Below are 15,543 nucleotides of genomic sequence, written 5' to 3'. Positions count from 1 at the left end.
TAAAGGAGTACAAGAAAAGTAGAAGCATTTTAAGGTTAACTTTCTGATTTTACAATATAGATTAATTCTTCCTGAAAAGCAGCTGTTTTCAAACATAAATACAGCACATTTAGGAACCACTAGATGACAGAATCATTATGTGTTCCTACCCACAAACCTCTCTCTTAAGCATCATGTTTTACAAAGCTGTCAAAAAAATAAGTTCAAATGAAACCCTTTAAAGGTTAACTCAGGCAACCTAAATGTGATAGTGAATACATGTTTCCATATGCCTTAATGTTCATGTGTTTTTCCATAGTTACTGTATTTGTGTGCTGTGAAAAGCAGAAGCTAATAGCATTAAAGGGAATTAAACAGGAATAGTTATTCATTGCACCAGACAAATCAGCCGTATCAACAAAAAGTCAAAGAAAAAAAAATTAAATTTCCATACACATTAAAAACTTCTTTTTTTTTTTAATTACTTTAATCCCAGATTCTTATTGAAGATCCTGGGGAAATAAATGGGGAGAAAACTGTTACTCAATACTATTTTAGCTTCAAAATTTCCCAAGACTCACAAAACATGGTGTCCAAACACCTTTGTACAGCAGGATGTTACTGCTGTCTACGCAGTAGTAACGCTACTAATCACTACACATACTAAGTGATGTTTGGAGTAACAGTAACCAGATAAACATTCAGCAAAAAGGCACCCCCCCTTATATATAAAATACTGCAGTCATGTGAAGAGCACCTCCATTTCCCAAAAGTATTAATTAAATAAATCTGTCCAGTGGAAAAAATTATCCAAATAAAGGAGTCTTAGTTTCTGGCTTTTTGCTATAGACTGGGGGCGAGGCAAAGGAAATCGCATTTGGGGCTAAGAACTTGGGGATTACTGCCTTGGGAGGGTAGGAAGGTGGAGGGAAAAGAGGCCAGACACTGGGGAGGAGGAAAGGAAGAGAAGGCAAGAGAATAAGGAGCAGAAGGTGCGCTTACTGTTTGGTTATCTTCATACAGCTTCAAGTCATATCCACTCAGCTCCACACAGAAAATTATTGCTGTAACCCCCTCAAAACAGTGGATCCATTTTTTGCGTTCAGATCTCTGTCCACCCACATCCACCATTTTGAAAGTCAGCTCTTTGAAGGTGAACTTATTTTCTACAATCCCTGTGGTCATGTCCCGAGAACGCAGAATATCTTCCACTGTAGGGATGTAGTCCAGTGCTGCAATCCTTTCTAGGTCATTTAAGTAGTATGCAGCATTATCCTCTAGGTGGTACTCGTTGGAGCGGCAAAAACACTCCTGCACACCAGGGTCTGCCCAGAGCCGTTTCATGACTCCCAGGAGCTCAGGGGTAATCTCACCTTTGCTCTCAGCTGGGCCTGTCAGGGCAAAAAGCTGTACAGCATCATATGCTCTATCAGGATTGTGAAACTCTATCTTAAGGGTGGCTAGAGCCCGAATAATACGTGTGAGAGAGTCAATTGCATTATAGATAATCAGAGGTTTGTATTCCTTACAGGCCTCCAAGTTAAAGCCACCACTATGAATGATTTTCATCTGCTTTACAATAGTGCTCTTTCCAGAATTGCTGGTACCCAGGAGTAGGAGCTTAATCTCTCTTCGCTGTCGCTGACTTTCAGAGCGCAGGTGGCGGTCAATCCTACGGGACCGCCGCGCTGCCTCTTTCTCCTCAGAGCTTTGCCGACATCCCATGGTATAGCAGGTGGTTACAGAGGGGGAGGCTTGGAGATTGTCTCACTCTGTTTGTGTCTCTGAAAAGGATCTGCGGTGTCTTTCAGTTCCCGTGCCAGGTACACCTTGAACAAGAAAAAAAAGTTGCTCTCCAGTACCTGATGGTCCAAGATGCCTGTACCACCTAATTCAGTCCCAGCAGGGGTGCAAACCCATGTAGATATGCAACCACAGAAATAGTCTCTTCAGCAGATCTCATGGCACTCCCCTTTCCAGCACATGAACAGTGGCACATTCCTGTTACTGAAGGCACACTTCCCTTTGCCACTGTTTGGCTAGATCCATGAAATACTCTTTTCTGTTCTGCATAATTATTTTGCTGCCTTCTGTCCAAAGGTAAGGAGCTGCACTTTCACCTTCTCTGCTCTAGCTCTTGTCTTTTGATTGTATTTTCTGGTTGCTGTGGTGATGCTGCTAGATAAAGCTGAAGTTCTTTTCAATGGCGCTCTACTTGTTTTGTTTCTCTTCCCCCACTTCTTCAGCTGATCCAGTTCAGCTCTGTAAATCAGTGCTTTCCACCTGCCAAACAATGAGAAAAGAAATGAATGAAATGAGAGACTCCGCTTTCTTGCTGCGAACCACTCACTTTCTTCTCTTCTAGACTTCTAAACCTTTCAGTATCCCAATAATGGATCAGAAAATACAGATGGAAAAATATGTAAAGAAAAGCAAAAATCTAAAACCATAGCAAAAACGTAGGGGCAGCTGAAGCTTGCAGACCTAAGAAAATGTGGTTTCTGAACAACGGTAAATCAAATCTCCTTTTCAGCCTTCTGAGTTTTATTATCTAAACCTACATGAAAACAAACAGTGCTGAGCTGTGCCCCAATTTCTCCCTCAGCAAGAGCTTATGGCAGTGCTTTTCCTGCACAGTCCTGTTCTGACTGGTTTTCCTGAAGTAGAAAATGAAACAGACTCACAACTACTTTCCCCAGTCTCTCTATTTATGTCAGTATCTTGTACTCAGACAGATGTCCTCCCGAGTTTTCTTTCATCTGTTCTGAATGCATGGAACATTTAAATAACTAAATTAGGAAGCAAAAGGAGGTGATCAACTTTGCTTCATGATTTTGCAAAAGACAGAATTACTCATCATTGCAGAATACAGTAAGAGATCATCTTTCCCCTTGGAGACCAGTACTATTCAACGTACTACGTGTATACTGCTTAATCAATAAAGTGATGCACTACTACAACAAACTTCGTAAGCTTCCTTCCATAGCCTAGTTGTTATTAAGCCTCTTCCCTTCCATTTTTAAAACAGGAAAATCTGAGGTACAGTAAAAGTGAATTGTGACTGTAAGTACTATACTTACTATATATGTTTACTAGAAGTAAGTATAAGTGAATAGTGTTTAATACAAAAAGCACAGGAAATGCCATCCCAAGCAAGGGCTGACAACTTTGCAGTGACTGTTAGAGCAATTAGTCTTTCCCAAATTAGGGGTTAAGCCTCCTATTTGGAACTCTGCAGAAGGCAACAGCAGGAAGCAGTTACCTCTCACAGAGGGAAAACACATTACTAACAGCTGATTGGTGATAACTTGCCTTTTTCCTAGGAAGGGCTTACTGCTCCCACTAAGCTTCGAGCACAGTGGGCAGCAGAATCACAAATGTCATGGCTTCCACATTGTAAGCTGGCCCCAGCCCATTTTGGCACTTATCTTGCTGTCTGCTTACTTGTGTCTAGGGGGGTTTCAGTGAGTATTTTTACAAACTGAACTACATGCCACCGAGATACTCTCAGAGATAAGGTTGAGTTCAGAGCCGACTACAGGAATATAAATTCTACTATATTTTAATAAGACTGAATCTTCCAGATTTTATTTTCAAAGTTGCTGTAGAAGTCTTTGGAAGTTTTCTTGCATGAACTTCCTAGCATTTCAGTGTAGATGTCACAAAGCATTAAAATATGTATTGAAGAGGATGATTCCACACTAGTATGAAAGGGACAGAATGATCCAAGCCAGATGTTGAACAGAAGCTTTGGTGAGAAAAGAAATGGAACTACAGCTACTTGCAACCTCATGTATGTTGCTTTCTTTCTTTCTTAAGCATCACAGCAGAAGTTTTAGTGAACAAAAGACATCTCAGCACGCCAAAATACTAACCTGTAATCAAGTATTTTGAACAAAGCACCTGATTTACCAATATGTATTTTTCCTTTCTCCACATCACCTACATCACAGGATATGAGTCACTTACGTAGATATATGGCAGGACATGGTGGTTCTCATTCTTACCTGGCCACACTGCTCTGGTTGAAAAATATGAACTTACGTTTACCTGACTTCTATTTTAATGTGTAACATATTTATAAATGCATACTCATTTACTAGTAGATGTTTTGTAAGAGAGTGTTTTACTATTGAGAATTTCAACTCTTGCTTTTTGTCTTGCCAAAAATCCTTACCAGCCAGGGATTTCAACAAGATCTTGTCCTCCCAGTAGTTGTCACTATAGTAGAAATTAATTATAGTAGTAATTAATTATATCAAATGATAGTTTTAGCTAACCTTTAAGTACAGTTAACTGAGATATAGCTCAGCATAAAGACTTCAAGATGAGAGCTTCTCACATATAGATAAAGAAGATCACATCAGCCGCAGTACTGAAGGTGGGTTAAATGGTTAAGAAAAGGATAAACCTAACTTTGTGAGTTCCAATCTCACATTTACAAGAAAAAACATTCTTAGAACATTTATTTGGGAGGGTAATAAATTATATATCTAGGATTTCATTCCTGAGGTAGTAGAAACAAGTGTAATGATCTCAATCTTTACTGTTTTGCAAGAGGTATTACTATTCTTCTGTTATGTATGTATTCTTCGTCACAGTGGGCTATCCTAATCTTAGTTTCTATACTTTGTATAGCTTTGTCTGTAAACATGCTTAAAAACACTTACAGATCTCTTCTAATTTATGATTGTCTGACAAGTAGAAAGGTAGTCTATCCATCTGCTTTCAAATCCAAGTCCCCACTGTTATGCATCTGGGGAATCTATAGTTCTGTAACAGCACCTTGGTATTAGGCAGGTTCTTGCAATACACTGGATCCCTTTTCAGCAGTTTCCAGTATCTAAATGTCAAGGTATCTGGGAACACAAAACGCGCACATATGGAAGGACAAACAGTTTCAGCAATCACCGTTAATCCCTTAACATCAGAGAAAAAGATGTTGTAACATCAGAGAAAAAGGACAGAGATACATAGTTGAACCAGAGTAGACCTGGATTCATGACTACCACAATGAGTCAGTGTAGGCCAGGGCTGGTGCCAGTGAACTGAGGAGAGCTTTATATTTTAGTTAGAATAAGATGAATAGATGATTGTTGCAAACAACTGCAAAATTCCACAACTGGAACTCCGACCACAAAAAGGTGGTCAGAAAATCAGCATATGAAGTATACTGATATACTTGGATATCCCACTCGTTCTTGTCTTTCCTTAGAGTCCCAGAACACTGTAAACATATGCATTTTCAGTACAGCAGCTTTTACTCAGTTCTGAAGATTTCCTGTACAGTATTTCAACTTCCCATCTTCTTTCTTGCTCCCAGTTAAACCTGTCTTCTCACTATATTCTTTGAATGTCCATGCTCCAACTCCTGTAAAGGCACCCCAAATCCACAGGCATGAAATTAATTAACTAGAACAGGACTTCTGCAGTGACCAATTCCAAAACCTAACCACAACAGTATTACTCTCAGTTGTTCTGAACTAGTTATCCAGTTAGTACATGAAGTCACCTCTACATGGCAGTATGGAGTGCTTATCTGTTGTCTTTGCCAGTAGGAACCACAATGTATGAGCAGGCTTGTAATGTAAGCACTTTGGATAACTGAAATATAAAAATATCTGAATCCTTTGCCTCAAATGCTAATACCTGGTCTAAAATTCTACAAGAAGAGTCTTAATAGCAGCTACATTTATCTTTCCTTTTGCACATCAGAAGGACATTAGCACAGGAAGAACAGATTAATCAGCAGAAAGTTAACAGCATACACTTTAATAGAAGGGTAATCAGCACAGATTTAATACATCAAAGATGTGGGAAGAAAAACCTTCCAAAACGAGGAGTTATGCCTTCTTCAAATAACTGGCTTTTTCCAGTGGTCATAGAATATGAAAAATAAAAGTTGAGGAAGCTGTTTCGTACTGAGTAGCTTTCCAGCCACACGGAGAGAATGGAATTACTATATCGGATGTCAGGCCAAATTCTTGTTTTCATTGCATAAAAATTAGATTGGGCTCCATTAATCATGTTTATTCTGACATGTTCAGAACATTTAAGTCCTCATCATTACCTAATGACATGACACTCACTGTCATGTCATTAAGACCCGGCTGAATTCTTTGTGACATTTTCTGCACATCTGTGATTAAAGATGAACAATTTTGCATGCAGCACATATGGGACTCCCCCTCCTCTCTTTAGTCAAGCTTCATCCTGGGAAAACAAAAAGGCTCACTAGAGACAAGCACAGCAACAGGATACATATTCCTCCCAAAATGCATCAGCACTCCTGATAAATCTGGAGATTTTATGCCCATATAAGTAGAATAAGTAGAATTTTCATTCAACTTCCTGTTATTGGCCTCAACAATTGCTTATGACAAACAGTTTGGTAGAAAGACACTTTCAAGAAAAAAAAACTTTTCAGACCACCTGTGCACTGTGTTTTGCTTCTTACTGCACATTTCCACAGACATTCAGGTGGATCATTCACATCCCACAGTGGTTTACCTATCAATTATTCTGCTTGTCATTCATTCCTATTGCATAGTTTTATAACGTATTTGGATATCACTATTTCAAGTAGGAATACAATGGAGCAATCATATTATTGCTTTGTAAAGCATAGTAATAGATACTATTTCCCAACAGTTCATGACAGTAAAAAAATTGATTTAAGTTTTTCTACCTACACTAAGAACCATCTTCCAAGTTCACAGTCACTGCTTTTTAAAGTTAAGAAAAAGAATAAATTTATGGAGCCAGGACAGTAATGCAGTAGTAGTAACATAATACTTTGTATAGATCAACTTCCTCTCATCAGGTTTACTTTTCCTCGGAACATACTTGGAAAACAAGGCAGTCTAGAATTTGTTCTGAAGGGTTTTTTAGATCAGTTTCTGTATTGAAACTGGAAGTGTCTCATGGCTGTAAGTTCCTAATTAGATAAAAGTATTTTCAGTTACTGTAATGGAAAGCCCTATTGCTTCCTTGCACTGTGCACATTTCTCTCTAAACTTAGTTTAAACAACAAAAAAAATCTTATTCTTTGAATGATCAGATTACACTGCATATGTAGAACAGGGTGCCCAGAGGAGCTGTGGCTGCCCCATCCCTGGCAGTGTTCAAGGCCAGGGTGGACGGGGCTTGGAGCAACCTGCTCTAGTGGAAGGTGTCCCTGCCCATGGCAGGGAGTTGGAACTGGACAAGCTTGAAGGTCCCTTCCAATGCATTCTGATTCTGTGTGTATCTAAACCAACACACCTGCCTTCTCCTGACAACTGAAGCTGCTCAAAATGTTACTATATTTGTTTAATCTGATGTTATATATGGGCTATCTTCTAATGACTGAAATGGGTAGTTCTTCACACAAGATAAAATTAACATGCCCCAAATCCTGAGCTTACAGTGATTGATTTCAATTACCAAAGATGTAATGCCAAAACAGTTTATAGAGTGGGAAGAATATCTGAGAAAAATTCTGCACTGGTTTATTATATAACATTCTTCTGTCCATACTTTTATAGCAAATAAAACCAGTCATTATTGTTGATTTCATATCTAGTCTTGCTCTTTGTCTCTACCCATCACTTTTGTCTTGTTCAAACTGATCTCTGTGTTTGTAATCATAAACAGCCCTTTGCTCAGCATGTCCCCAAGAAACAGTGAGGGCAGGGAAGGAGAATGGCAACACCACAGTTCATTTGTGCAAATTTTCCTAAGGAAGGATCTGAGTACCGTATCTTGTTGCATTAGCTACTGGCACACTACCATGGCATGCCTTGAAAGATGTTCCCCCCTCCAAGATCTTATTGAAAGGAGCTGGCTTCTAAGCTCAGAATAAAGCTAAGGGCTGTTACTATCACAGTCAATGTAGGCTGTGCGTAAGGTACACTGCTAACAGCAGGAATTTCAGCTGGCATTGTAGGCACAAAGCTATATTCTTCCTCATATGCAAGCAGTACCAGTAACCTAATAATTTAGCTTCATCACCCCAACATGCACACACAGAGCATTAGGAGTCCAATCTTGTTCAGCTTTTTACAATATTTCTGTCCTAGTAGCCAGATGTTAAGTATAAATTTTCCCCAATAGTACCTAATATAAGAAAGTAAAGTGAAGTTCAAAAGGTTGCAGCAAACTTTCCACAACAGTTTTAGCTGCAGTTGCCAGCAACCTTTGTTGATTCAGGACTGGTGCACTATTCAGTATTACAGAACATATGCTACCAGAGGAAGAAACCAAAACCATTACCAAGCTGTATTTTCCCAGGTTATTGATTCTGATCACTTCTTTCTCTTTACTTACCTGAAAGTTTGGAGGTGGTGATCCTGCCTGTTTGAGCACTTACCCATGTAAAAGCAAATACAAGCAAATCTAGCAAGAAGTAGCACAGCACACATCAGACTTACAGGTATAAGCCAATCTAATGTCATCCGTTTGTAGTAATTAGACACATCCACAGAGAATTCCAGTAGTTTAACAAAACCTTATTTCTGCAGGTTTAAACTTTCAATCACTTCTTACACTATTAAAAAAGGGTAAGATGACATGAGGGAGTACAATGTAGCAGGAAATACCCAAGGTACTTTACTGAGGAGGAACTCAAGTGTCCCACTAAACAGGCTTTTTTCTTTTTAATCTCTTTTTTGGAGCAGAACTGAGGCTAATAAGGAATAAGGAAATCGGTTCAGGTTTTAGAATCCAGGAAAGCATCCACAGAGTCCCAGGTATGCATGCAGAATAAATGCAAGGTTGAAATACTTTCATGTACAGTGATTAAAGTGCATTTATTACAGAAAAAAAGTTGTTTTAAAACAACTCTGGCCAGAGGCATTACCAACATTCTCTTCAGACAATCATTGAAATCTGAAATAAGAGGAAGAAAGGATGATTTTTTTTTCCTAATGCAACCTCCTAGTTGATAGTAAAACTTGTTGTTGCAGTTGGCTGACAATATTATTGATGTTGCTGTTTTCCATTGCTTAAAGACTTGGGAAAGTACTTGGGTTGAAAAATCTCTACAGCAGATATCCTTCCCTGAATAAATGTCTGAGTGCTTGAGCAAAACTAAACAGTTCACCCAGGCTAAAAGAAATTGAAAACTCTACTGCTATATCTGCAAACTTTGAGGCAAGGATGCGAAATTCAACAGAAGAGGAGCTTTATGGTGTGGATATGCATTTGCCATTCCCACAAAACAGGAAATTCAGTTGGAAACTTTGGAAGATTTTAGGCTTAGACAAAGTAGAGAAAGATTCCATTTCAAGAAAGCACTTGCTAGACAACGGCAATTGGACTTGCCTGGACCACCTATGGATACATGGAAGAAGAAAATTTTACAAGGAAATAGTGGAGAACCCAGAGTAAACTACTTGCTCCTATTACATGTAGTCATAGACCTATCTATGTAATATAGACGTAACAGAATAATTTTCTGCAGTGAGATATTATATTCATAGGTTTAAAAATCACATATTTTTCTGTTGTTTGGAATCATCCAACATACTTTAGCAGTACTGAAATACCACTTAGGCTAGTTAGTGGTTTCCAGCTAGATTTTGAGCTTTAGTTAGTGGCATTAAAGTTTGCACCAACTCAGGTGAGATTCAGACCACAGCAGAATACAGGAATCTATTAGTTCTTTTTCTTTAAATGATGCACACCCCACTTACTTTAGGAAGTTGGAAACATAAATCCTGTAAAGCATTAATACCTGAATACTTGGCAGATATTTAAATCATGACCTGCTTTAGCACATTCACAAACTTGTATGAAACAGTGAGAAGCAGCATCAACACAACCAGTACATAATACTGACTGATTCTTGAATAGAGCCAAAAATACAACAGTTCTATCCTGAGTTGTGTTACTGAAAATCCAGAGTAGTGTCAGTGACTGCATATAGATTTGCCTGTGCTTCACAGTGTTTTAACTAAGACCAGGATCCACCACAGCAGTCATTTCAGAGGTGACCTTCAGACTTCCATAAAGAATGAAGTATTACAATAATATTACAGTGGGTGTGCAGAAAATCCTGGCTGCTAGAAAAGGGTGAGGAGAAACATCAGAGCCAGCATCTGCTTTAGGGACATACAAACATCAGACTCATTTAAAAATTTGTAATAAAGCAAGAAACAAAATGCAGGACCCACTCAGTGTTTTGTAAGCACCTCAGGTGATGACAGCAGGGCAGGTTATGTCTTCATTAGACTTGCTGTTTAGCTTTTATCATTGGTGTTACTATAGTTCTTATGTTGGGTGTTCATGAGCTAAGACTCACATACCACAGGGCTGCCATTCCATGGGTCTTACTGAGATTAAGGAGATGATTATGTAGAAAAGCTAGTGAACATGAGGTTTGGTTAAGAATTTAATGTTAAATTTCCCGTCACTCATTCAACCTTATTACACACAATATCTTATGAAAGCATAAGGAAATTTGGGTAGTTATAGCCAAAGAAAGTTAAAGAGGGATTTGAAACAGGATAAAATTGTAGCTTTGTAAAAGGAAGTTTCTCTTCCTGTGCATATAAGGTCACATTAGAGAACAAAAACATGCTTGGTTTAGACTATTCCAGTGACAGGTATAAACTAATCAGAGGTCAACATCAGAATCTATGTAGTAAGAACCTGAGAGCCTGGGTACAGACAGCAGTGTCCTGAAGAAAAGAAGTCTGATTAACGTAATAGGGAAAAGCAGCCAGTGAAGATTCAGAGATTGAAGCTCGAGGCCAAACAAGAGGCAAGGAAAAGATGCTCTGGTAAATGGGAACCATGGAAACAATAGACAAGTTTTATCTGTGATCATGTTTTATCTGTGATGAAAGCATCCTGGACACTCTACACAGAAATAAATCACAGCAGTTCTGCTTATGCATTTTCTTAGGGGAAAGAACCAGAGGAAAGGCAAAAATCAAGGAAAAGAATGAGAAAGTCACTGAAGCTAGGCAAGATTTCTAGGGTAAACTGAAACAGTGTATAAATACAGGAACTGAGAAACTTCTGTATTCATGAAAACAAGATGGAAAGGAAAGGAAGAAAGATGGAAAGTAGAGAAAGGAAAGATGAGCAGAGGAGAGCAGATGGGCACATCTTACTAGATCACATTGGCAGAAACCTATATAAAGAAGAAAAAATGCCAGTGGGAAAGGATTGACTCAGCTGTAAAGATGAGTCTGCACGTATGGAATTTAATTACACTGGGGTGGGAGGGGTGTAAATCCATGGTGGAAGAAGTCATTTGGGTCATCAGATTTCCGCCTGAATGGTTTTGCTAGAGAAAAGACATTGCTGAGAGGGAATCAGGGCTGGAAGCTGGCAAGACAAACCTTGCAATGAGAGGCAGAGGAAAAGGTTTGGGAAAGAGGAAAGTAAAACATGGGAAATCATTTCACTAGAAGTAATGAACACAATTCACAGAAAGGCTGAGTGAGAGCATAGGAGGAATGGACTGGTGATGTGACAGTTAAAAGTTGGGAACTAAGCAACAGAGAATGAGTAATGTTTCTCAGAACAAATCAAAAGAACCTCGGTGAATGGAAAAACAGAAAAACAGACACAGGTTGAATGAGTATGAGGGAACAGCGAGTTATCAACATGAGGTAAAGTCAGAAAAGGAATATAGATTTGTGAGAAGAGAGAACAGCCTGAGGGAGTTCAGAGACAGCAGCTCAGAAAAAGCATGAGGGGAAAGAGCAACATGATGCAAGAAGAGCATTAAAGAGCTGGTCAAAACAGAAAAGAGTAGGAGAGGAAAGCAGGACTGTGAAAGAATAAAACAAATAATTCTCATGAAGGTCTAATTTAAAGAAGGGCAAAGAATCTTCAGCAGGTTTGTCAGGTTTATCAGCCTCAAAACAAGACATAAACATGGATTAAAATGCTGTTCCTAGTAAGAAAGAAAGAAAGGAAGAGTGTGGATAACAGCCTAAGAGGCAGGGCTATTACTGGGGATGACTTTGGTAGGTAGGCTAGAGAGCAATTTCCAGCCTTGGGCCACCTCTGAAATTAACCATATGAACTGTGTCAGAAGGTATCTACATCAGAACTGTGGATTTCTTAGATTTCATCTTAACAACTCACATTAACATGAGTTTATGCACAGAAAGGGAGATGAGAAGTGCACGAAGTATTAGACTGCAGCCCAGGGGAGGAGGAAAGATACTAAGAAAAAAAAATTCCCAAGAGGCTAAACAGAATCCACAGTGTTCTCTGAAGTGTGTGACTCATGGGAGAGGACTTGTATGCTACCAAGCACAGATTACAGCTGCAGCCTACGCCTGGTCTCATTCTTATTCCTTTATGAAATTCAGAAGCTTTGACAGTCTTACGATCCTGCAGCATGCAAGAGCTTCAGCAGGTACATCTCAGCTGGCTGAGCCACTGCCGTAGTTACTCACTAATTCAAAGGAACTTTTTTGTTAATAAGCTGAATATAAAGAAGTTATTTGATGTTCTGGTCTTGATATATAATTTTTAGGGGCCCAAACAAAAAAAAACAGATATACTTTTGCTTCACTAATTCTGCAACCAGAAGCATTTAAGTACAGCATTGCACAATAGCTAATCAGCTCCTGTTTTCAAAAGCTCTTTCACTCACAGTAAAGCAAAAGGCCTCAATATCCCAATGCATCAACTTTTTAGCTATCATTTTCCCCTCTATCAATACCCCCTTCAAAAAACAAACAACTAAAAAAATGACCACCAAAACCAACCAAAACTAACACAAGTTGCAGCCACCATAAAGAACCTAACATCCCTTTCAAATTTTAGCAGCTACTAGGATTTCTCTTCAGCCTCTCCTTTCCAATTCCCTATCTCTGGAGGGAAGATCGCACCTCCCTTACGCTACAGCTGCAGTTACTGCAGTTACACACCCACCACCACCAGCCAGCAAGATCCGAGTTGCTTCCTGGAGGCTAGAGATTATGAGAAGCTTGTTATGTTGAACATACAACGAACCTTACAGAACACTGAAATGGTTAAATTCCTTTCATCAGACTTTAAAAAGACCTTTTAATAAGAAAGTTGCTTGCATATGAAGTGAGAGGAGGTGCAGGTTTAACTCTCTGAAGAGACTGAAGGCCTAATTTATCCAGAGAACACAGTCAGAGCAGCAGTGCAAGCATCTCTAGCAATATTCTCAGTGTGGTTTTCACCACTTATGCTCTGGGGAGTTCAAGTTTCCTAAATAATGTTAGCCTTTTCCTCTTATTCCACCTTTTTGCTGAGATCAAGAACATTTCCACATGGCACTAAATGAGGTTACAATCTGAGCTCAGGAAACTTTAGTTGTGGTGAAACAGCAGCTTATGTTAAGTGACACTTCAGGGTGAGAATACTCATGACTCTTCCTCAACAAAATAAATCTCACTGCCATTGTTTAAGGGAAAAATAAGAAAAAAAAACCCAAACCCAAACCCTGTCAAATGCTATTGTTGTGATCCATTTACTGTACATGTTTTAGTTGACTTCAGTGGGCTTTGAAATTCGCCTGTATCCAGTTTTGAACAGGATGTAAATAAACATAATGTATTTAAAAACATTGCAAGCAGAATACCTAACTGCCAGCACCACAGACAGGTTTACTGAGGAAAATTCAGTATTTAGTGTGTGATTCATACTCTTCTTGTGAGTGAATATCTACAGCTGAAAACCTTTGTGAGAACAGATACGAAGCTGAATAGTGTAACTTTCAGCTCTCCATTTTATGTGATCTCATCAGTGCTATATTACTAGTGGATACTGAAGCATGTTCAGCATCACTGTGCTTCAAGATTCATTTTTCCCTACATGCACATGTTCCAAGCCTGGAGTCTGCTGGCATTCACTATGTATATTTGTTCATAGGTCTAGTCAATCTTGTTAAAACAGAAGCCAAATTTGACCACGTAGATTGAGTCATACTGTGACAAAACCTAGTCAGGATGGCTTCGCATGTTCATCACGCTGAGCAGACTGTCAGCACCACTGATCACTTTCATATTCTAAGAACAGATTTTGTCCAAAACAAAGACATTAGGTATTTTATACTAGTTAGTATTTGCTGTTTTAAAAGTGCAAAGGTAACAAAACAAGCTGCCAAATCTAAGTTCATCTTTTGAGGAAGCTTGCATGGATTTTTACCCTACGCATTTACAGTAACGCAGGAGCACCAGGATTTAGGTTTGAATGGACAAAGTTGTAATTTTTCAGCCTCAGGAGAGTTTGTAATTAGTTAATTTTCCCCAAACCTGGCACATATAAATGACAAATGGATTTATTTTTGTTATTAGAGATGAACCAAAAAGATAAAGAAAAAATGTGATAGAATGTGTTGTTTTTCAGCTGTGCATTGGTAACTGTACTAGTACTGCTACAAGTATTAGCAGTTGTAGCTCCAGATTTTGTAATGCATACTGACAAATCTTTTGGTGTTCTGTTAGCACTGTTAGTACTTCTGTGTGCATACATGTGCATGTGGAGAGAGAGGGGGAGGAGGTAACTATTATTCCTATGCGAGTTTATGTTTTATGTAAGGACATGTTCAGCATTCAGGTTTTTTCCCCCAGTTACAAACTGCAGGTCTCCCCAGCCATGCAGCCACAATTTCTATATTTTTACTACACATTTTTGCTGGTTCTTTAGACCTTAAGTTCAGTCTGCAAATCTGTCCTATTGTACAAGGTCTCCTGTGATGAGGTCAGAAAAAATTCCCTCTTGTATCACACCTCATGTAGAATTATCTCTTCTCTTAAAGGTACCTAATCAATTAGTTCACCATTTTGTGACCCTTCTCGTTTCATTCATTTTGTTAGAAGCAGGCTCTTCCATCAAATATTGAGAACAGATAGGTTAATTCATGATACTACATACACGATCCACTACCACTGTTAATAGTAGTAAAAACAAGTTTTGCAGGTCTTTCCTGCATGTGGCAGGCCTAACAGCTTATGTGAGTGTTTCACAAACCAGACAAATGTATGACAATAACCACACAGTACAAGTTTAACAGCAGCATTTCAAATGGTTGCTCTTTTGTTCTTTTTACTCTCAGTGACATCTCTTCTTGACTCAAATAGCTGTGGCACTAAAATTATCTTAAAGCTGAAAGGTGCTAATCGAGCCTTTAGTTTATTCATTATTCAGCAATGAATCCTTAGTTATTCATTTCTTATATTACCAGAAAAAGTTACTTATGGTAACACTGTATCCTACTATTAAGATGGCACAAAAAGCTGAAATTCTACCATTAATAAGAAGACATGGATTCCGAACTATTCTAGTTTGCATTCCGCATTTCACACACACGACACATGCAGGAAAAAAGCTGATGACTTACTATCTTATTTCTTTTGGCTCACTAAAAATCTGCTGTTGATACTGTCGTAAAAACAGTTATGAGAAAGGAGCACACATCTGGGATACAAAACAATACATACACTGGAGGTTACTCAGAATGCATCCATACCTCAGTGGAAACATCATACACAGATTTCTCAGCAAGGCGTATCAGGTCAAAACAGTGCCAACGCTCTTGCAGCTGTATGGATTCCAGCTCCCAAATTCACCCTAAACTCACAA

General features: G+C 38.8%; 2 protein-coding genes across 2 annotated transcripts in view; one reads left to right on the top strand and one right to left on the bottom strand.

Moving 5' to 3' along the window:
• Window positions 1–15,543, top strand: part of RSPH14 (radial spoke head 14 homolog) — an 84,212-nt gene that overhangs the window by 42,338 nt on the left and 26,331 nt on the right. The window lies entirely within an intron of this gene.
• GNAZ (G protein subunit alpha z) overlaps window positions 1–15,543 on the bottom strand; it is a 57,698-nt gene that overhangs the window by 32,911 nt on the left and 9,244 nt on the right. Inside the window, exon 3 of the mRNA XM_061465946.1 lies at window positions 982–2,262. Coding sequence (XP_061321930.1) covers window positions 982–1,704 — 723 coding nt within the window. The 5' untranslated portion in view covers window positions 1,705–2,262. The remainder of the gene's footprint in view (window positions 1–981; window positions 2,263–15,543) is intronic.

The sequence above is a fragment of the Pezoporus flaviventris genome, unplaced genomic scaffold (assembly GCF_033815535.1).
Source record: "Pezoporus flaviventris isolate CSIRO_AGI_PZ_B2104156 unplaced genomic scaffold, CSIRO_AGI_Pfla_v1 ptg000041l, whole genome shotgun sequence".
NCBI classification, from domain to species: Eukaryota; Metazoa; Chordata; class Aves; order Psittaciformes; family Psittacidae; genus Pezoporus; species Pezoporus flaviventris.
Note: the sequence above shows the minus strand (reverse complement) of the source record. Positions and strands in the feature narration are given on the sequence as shown.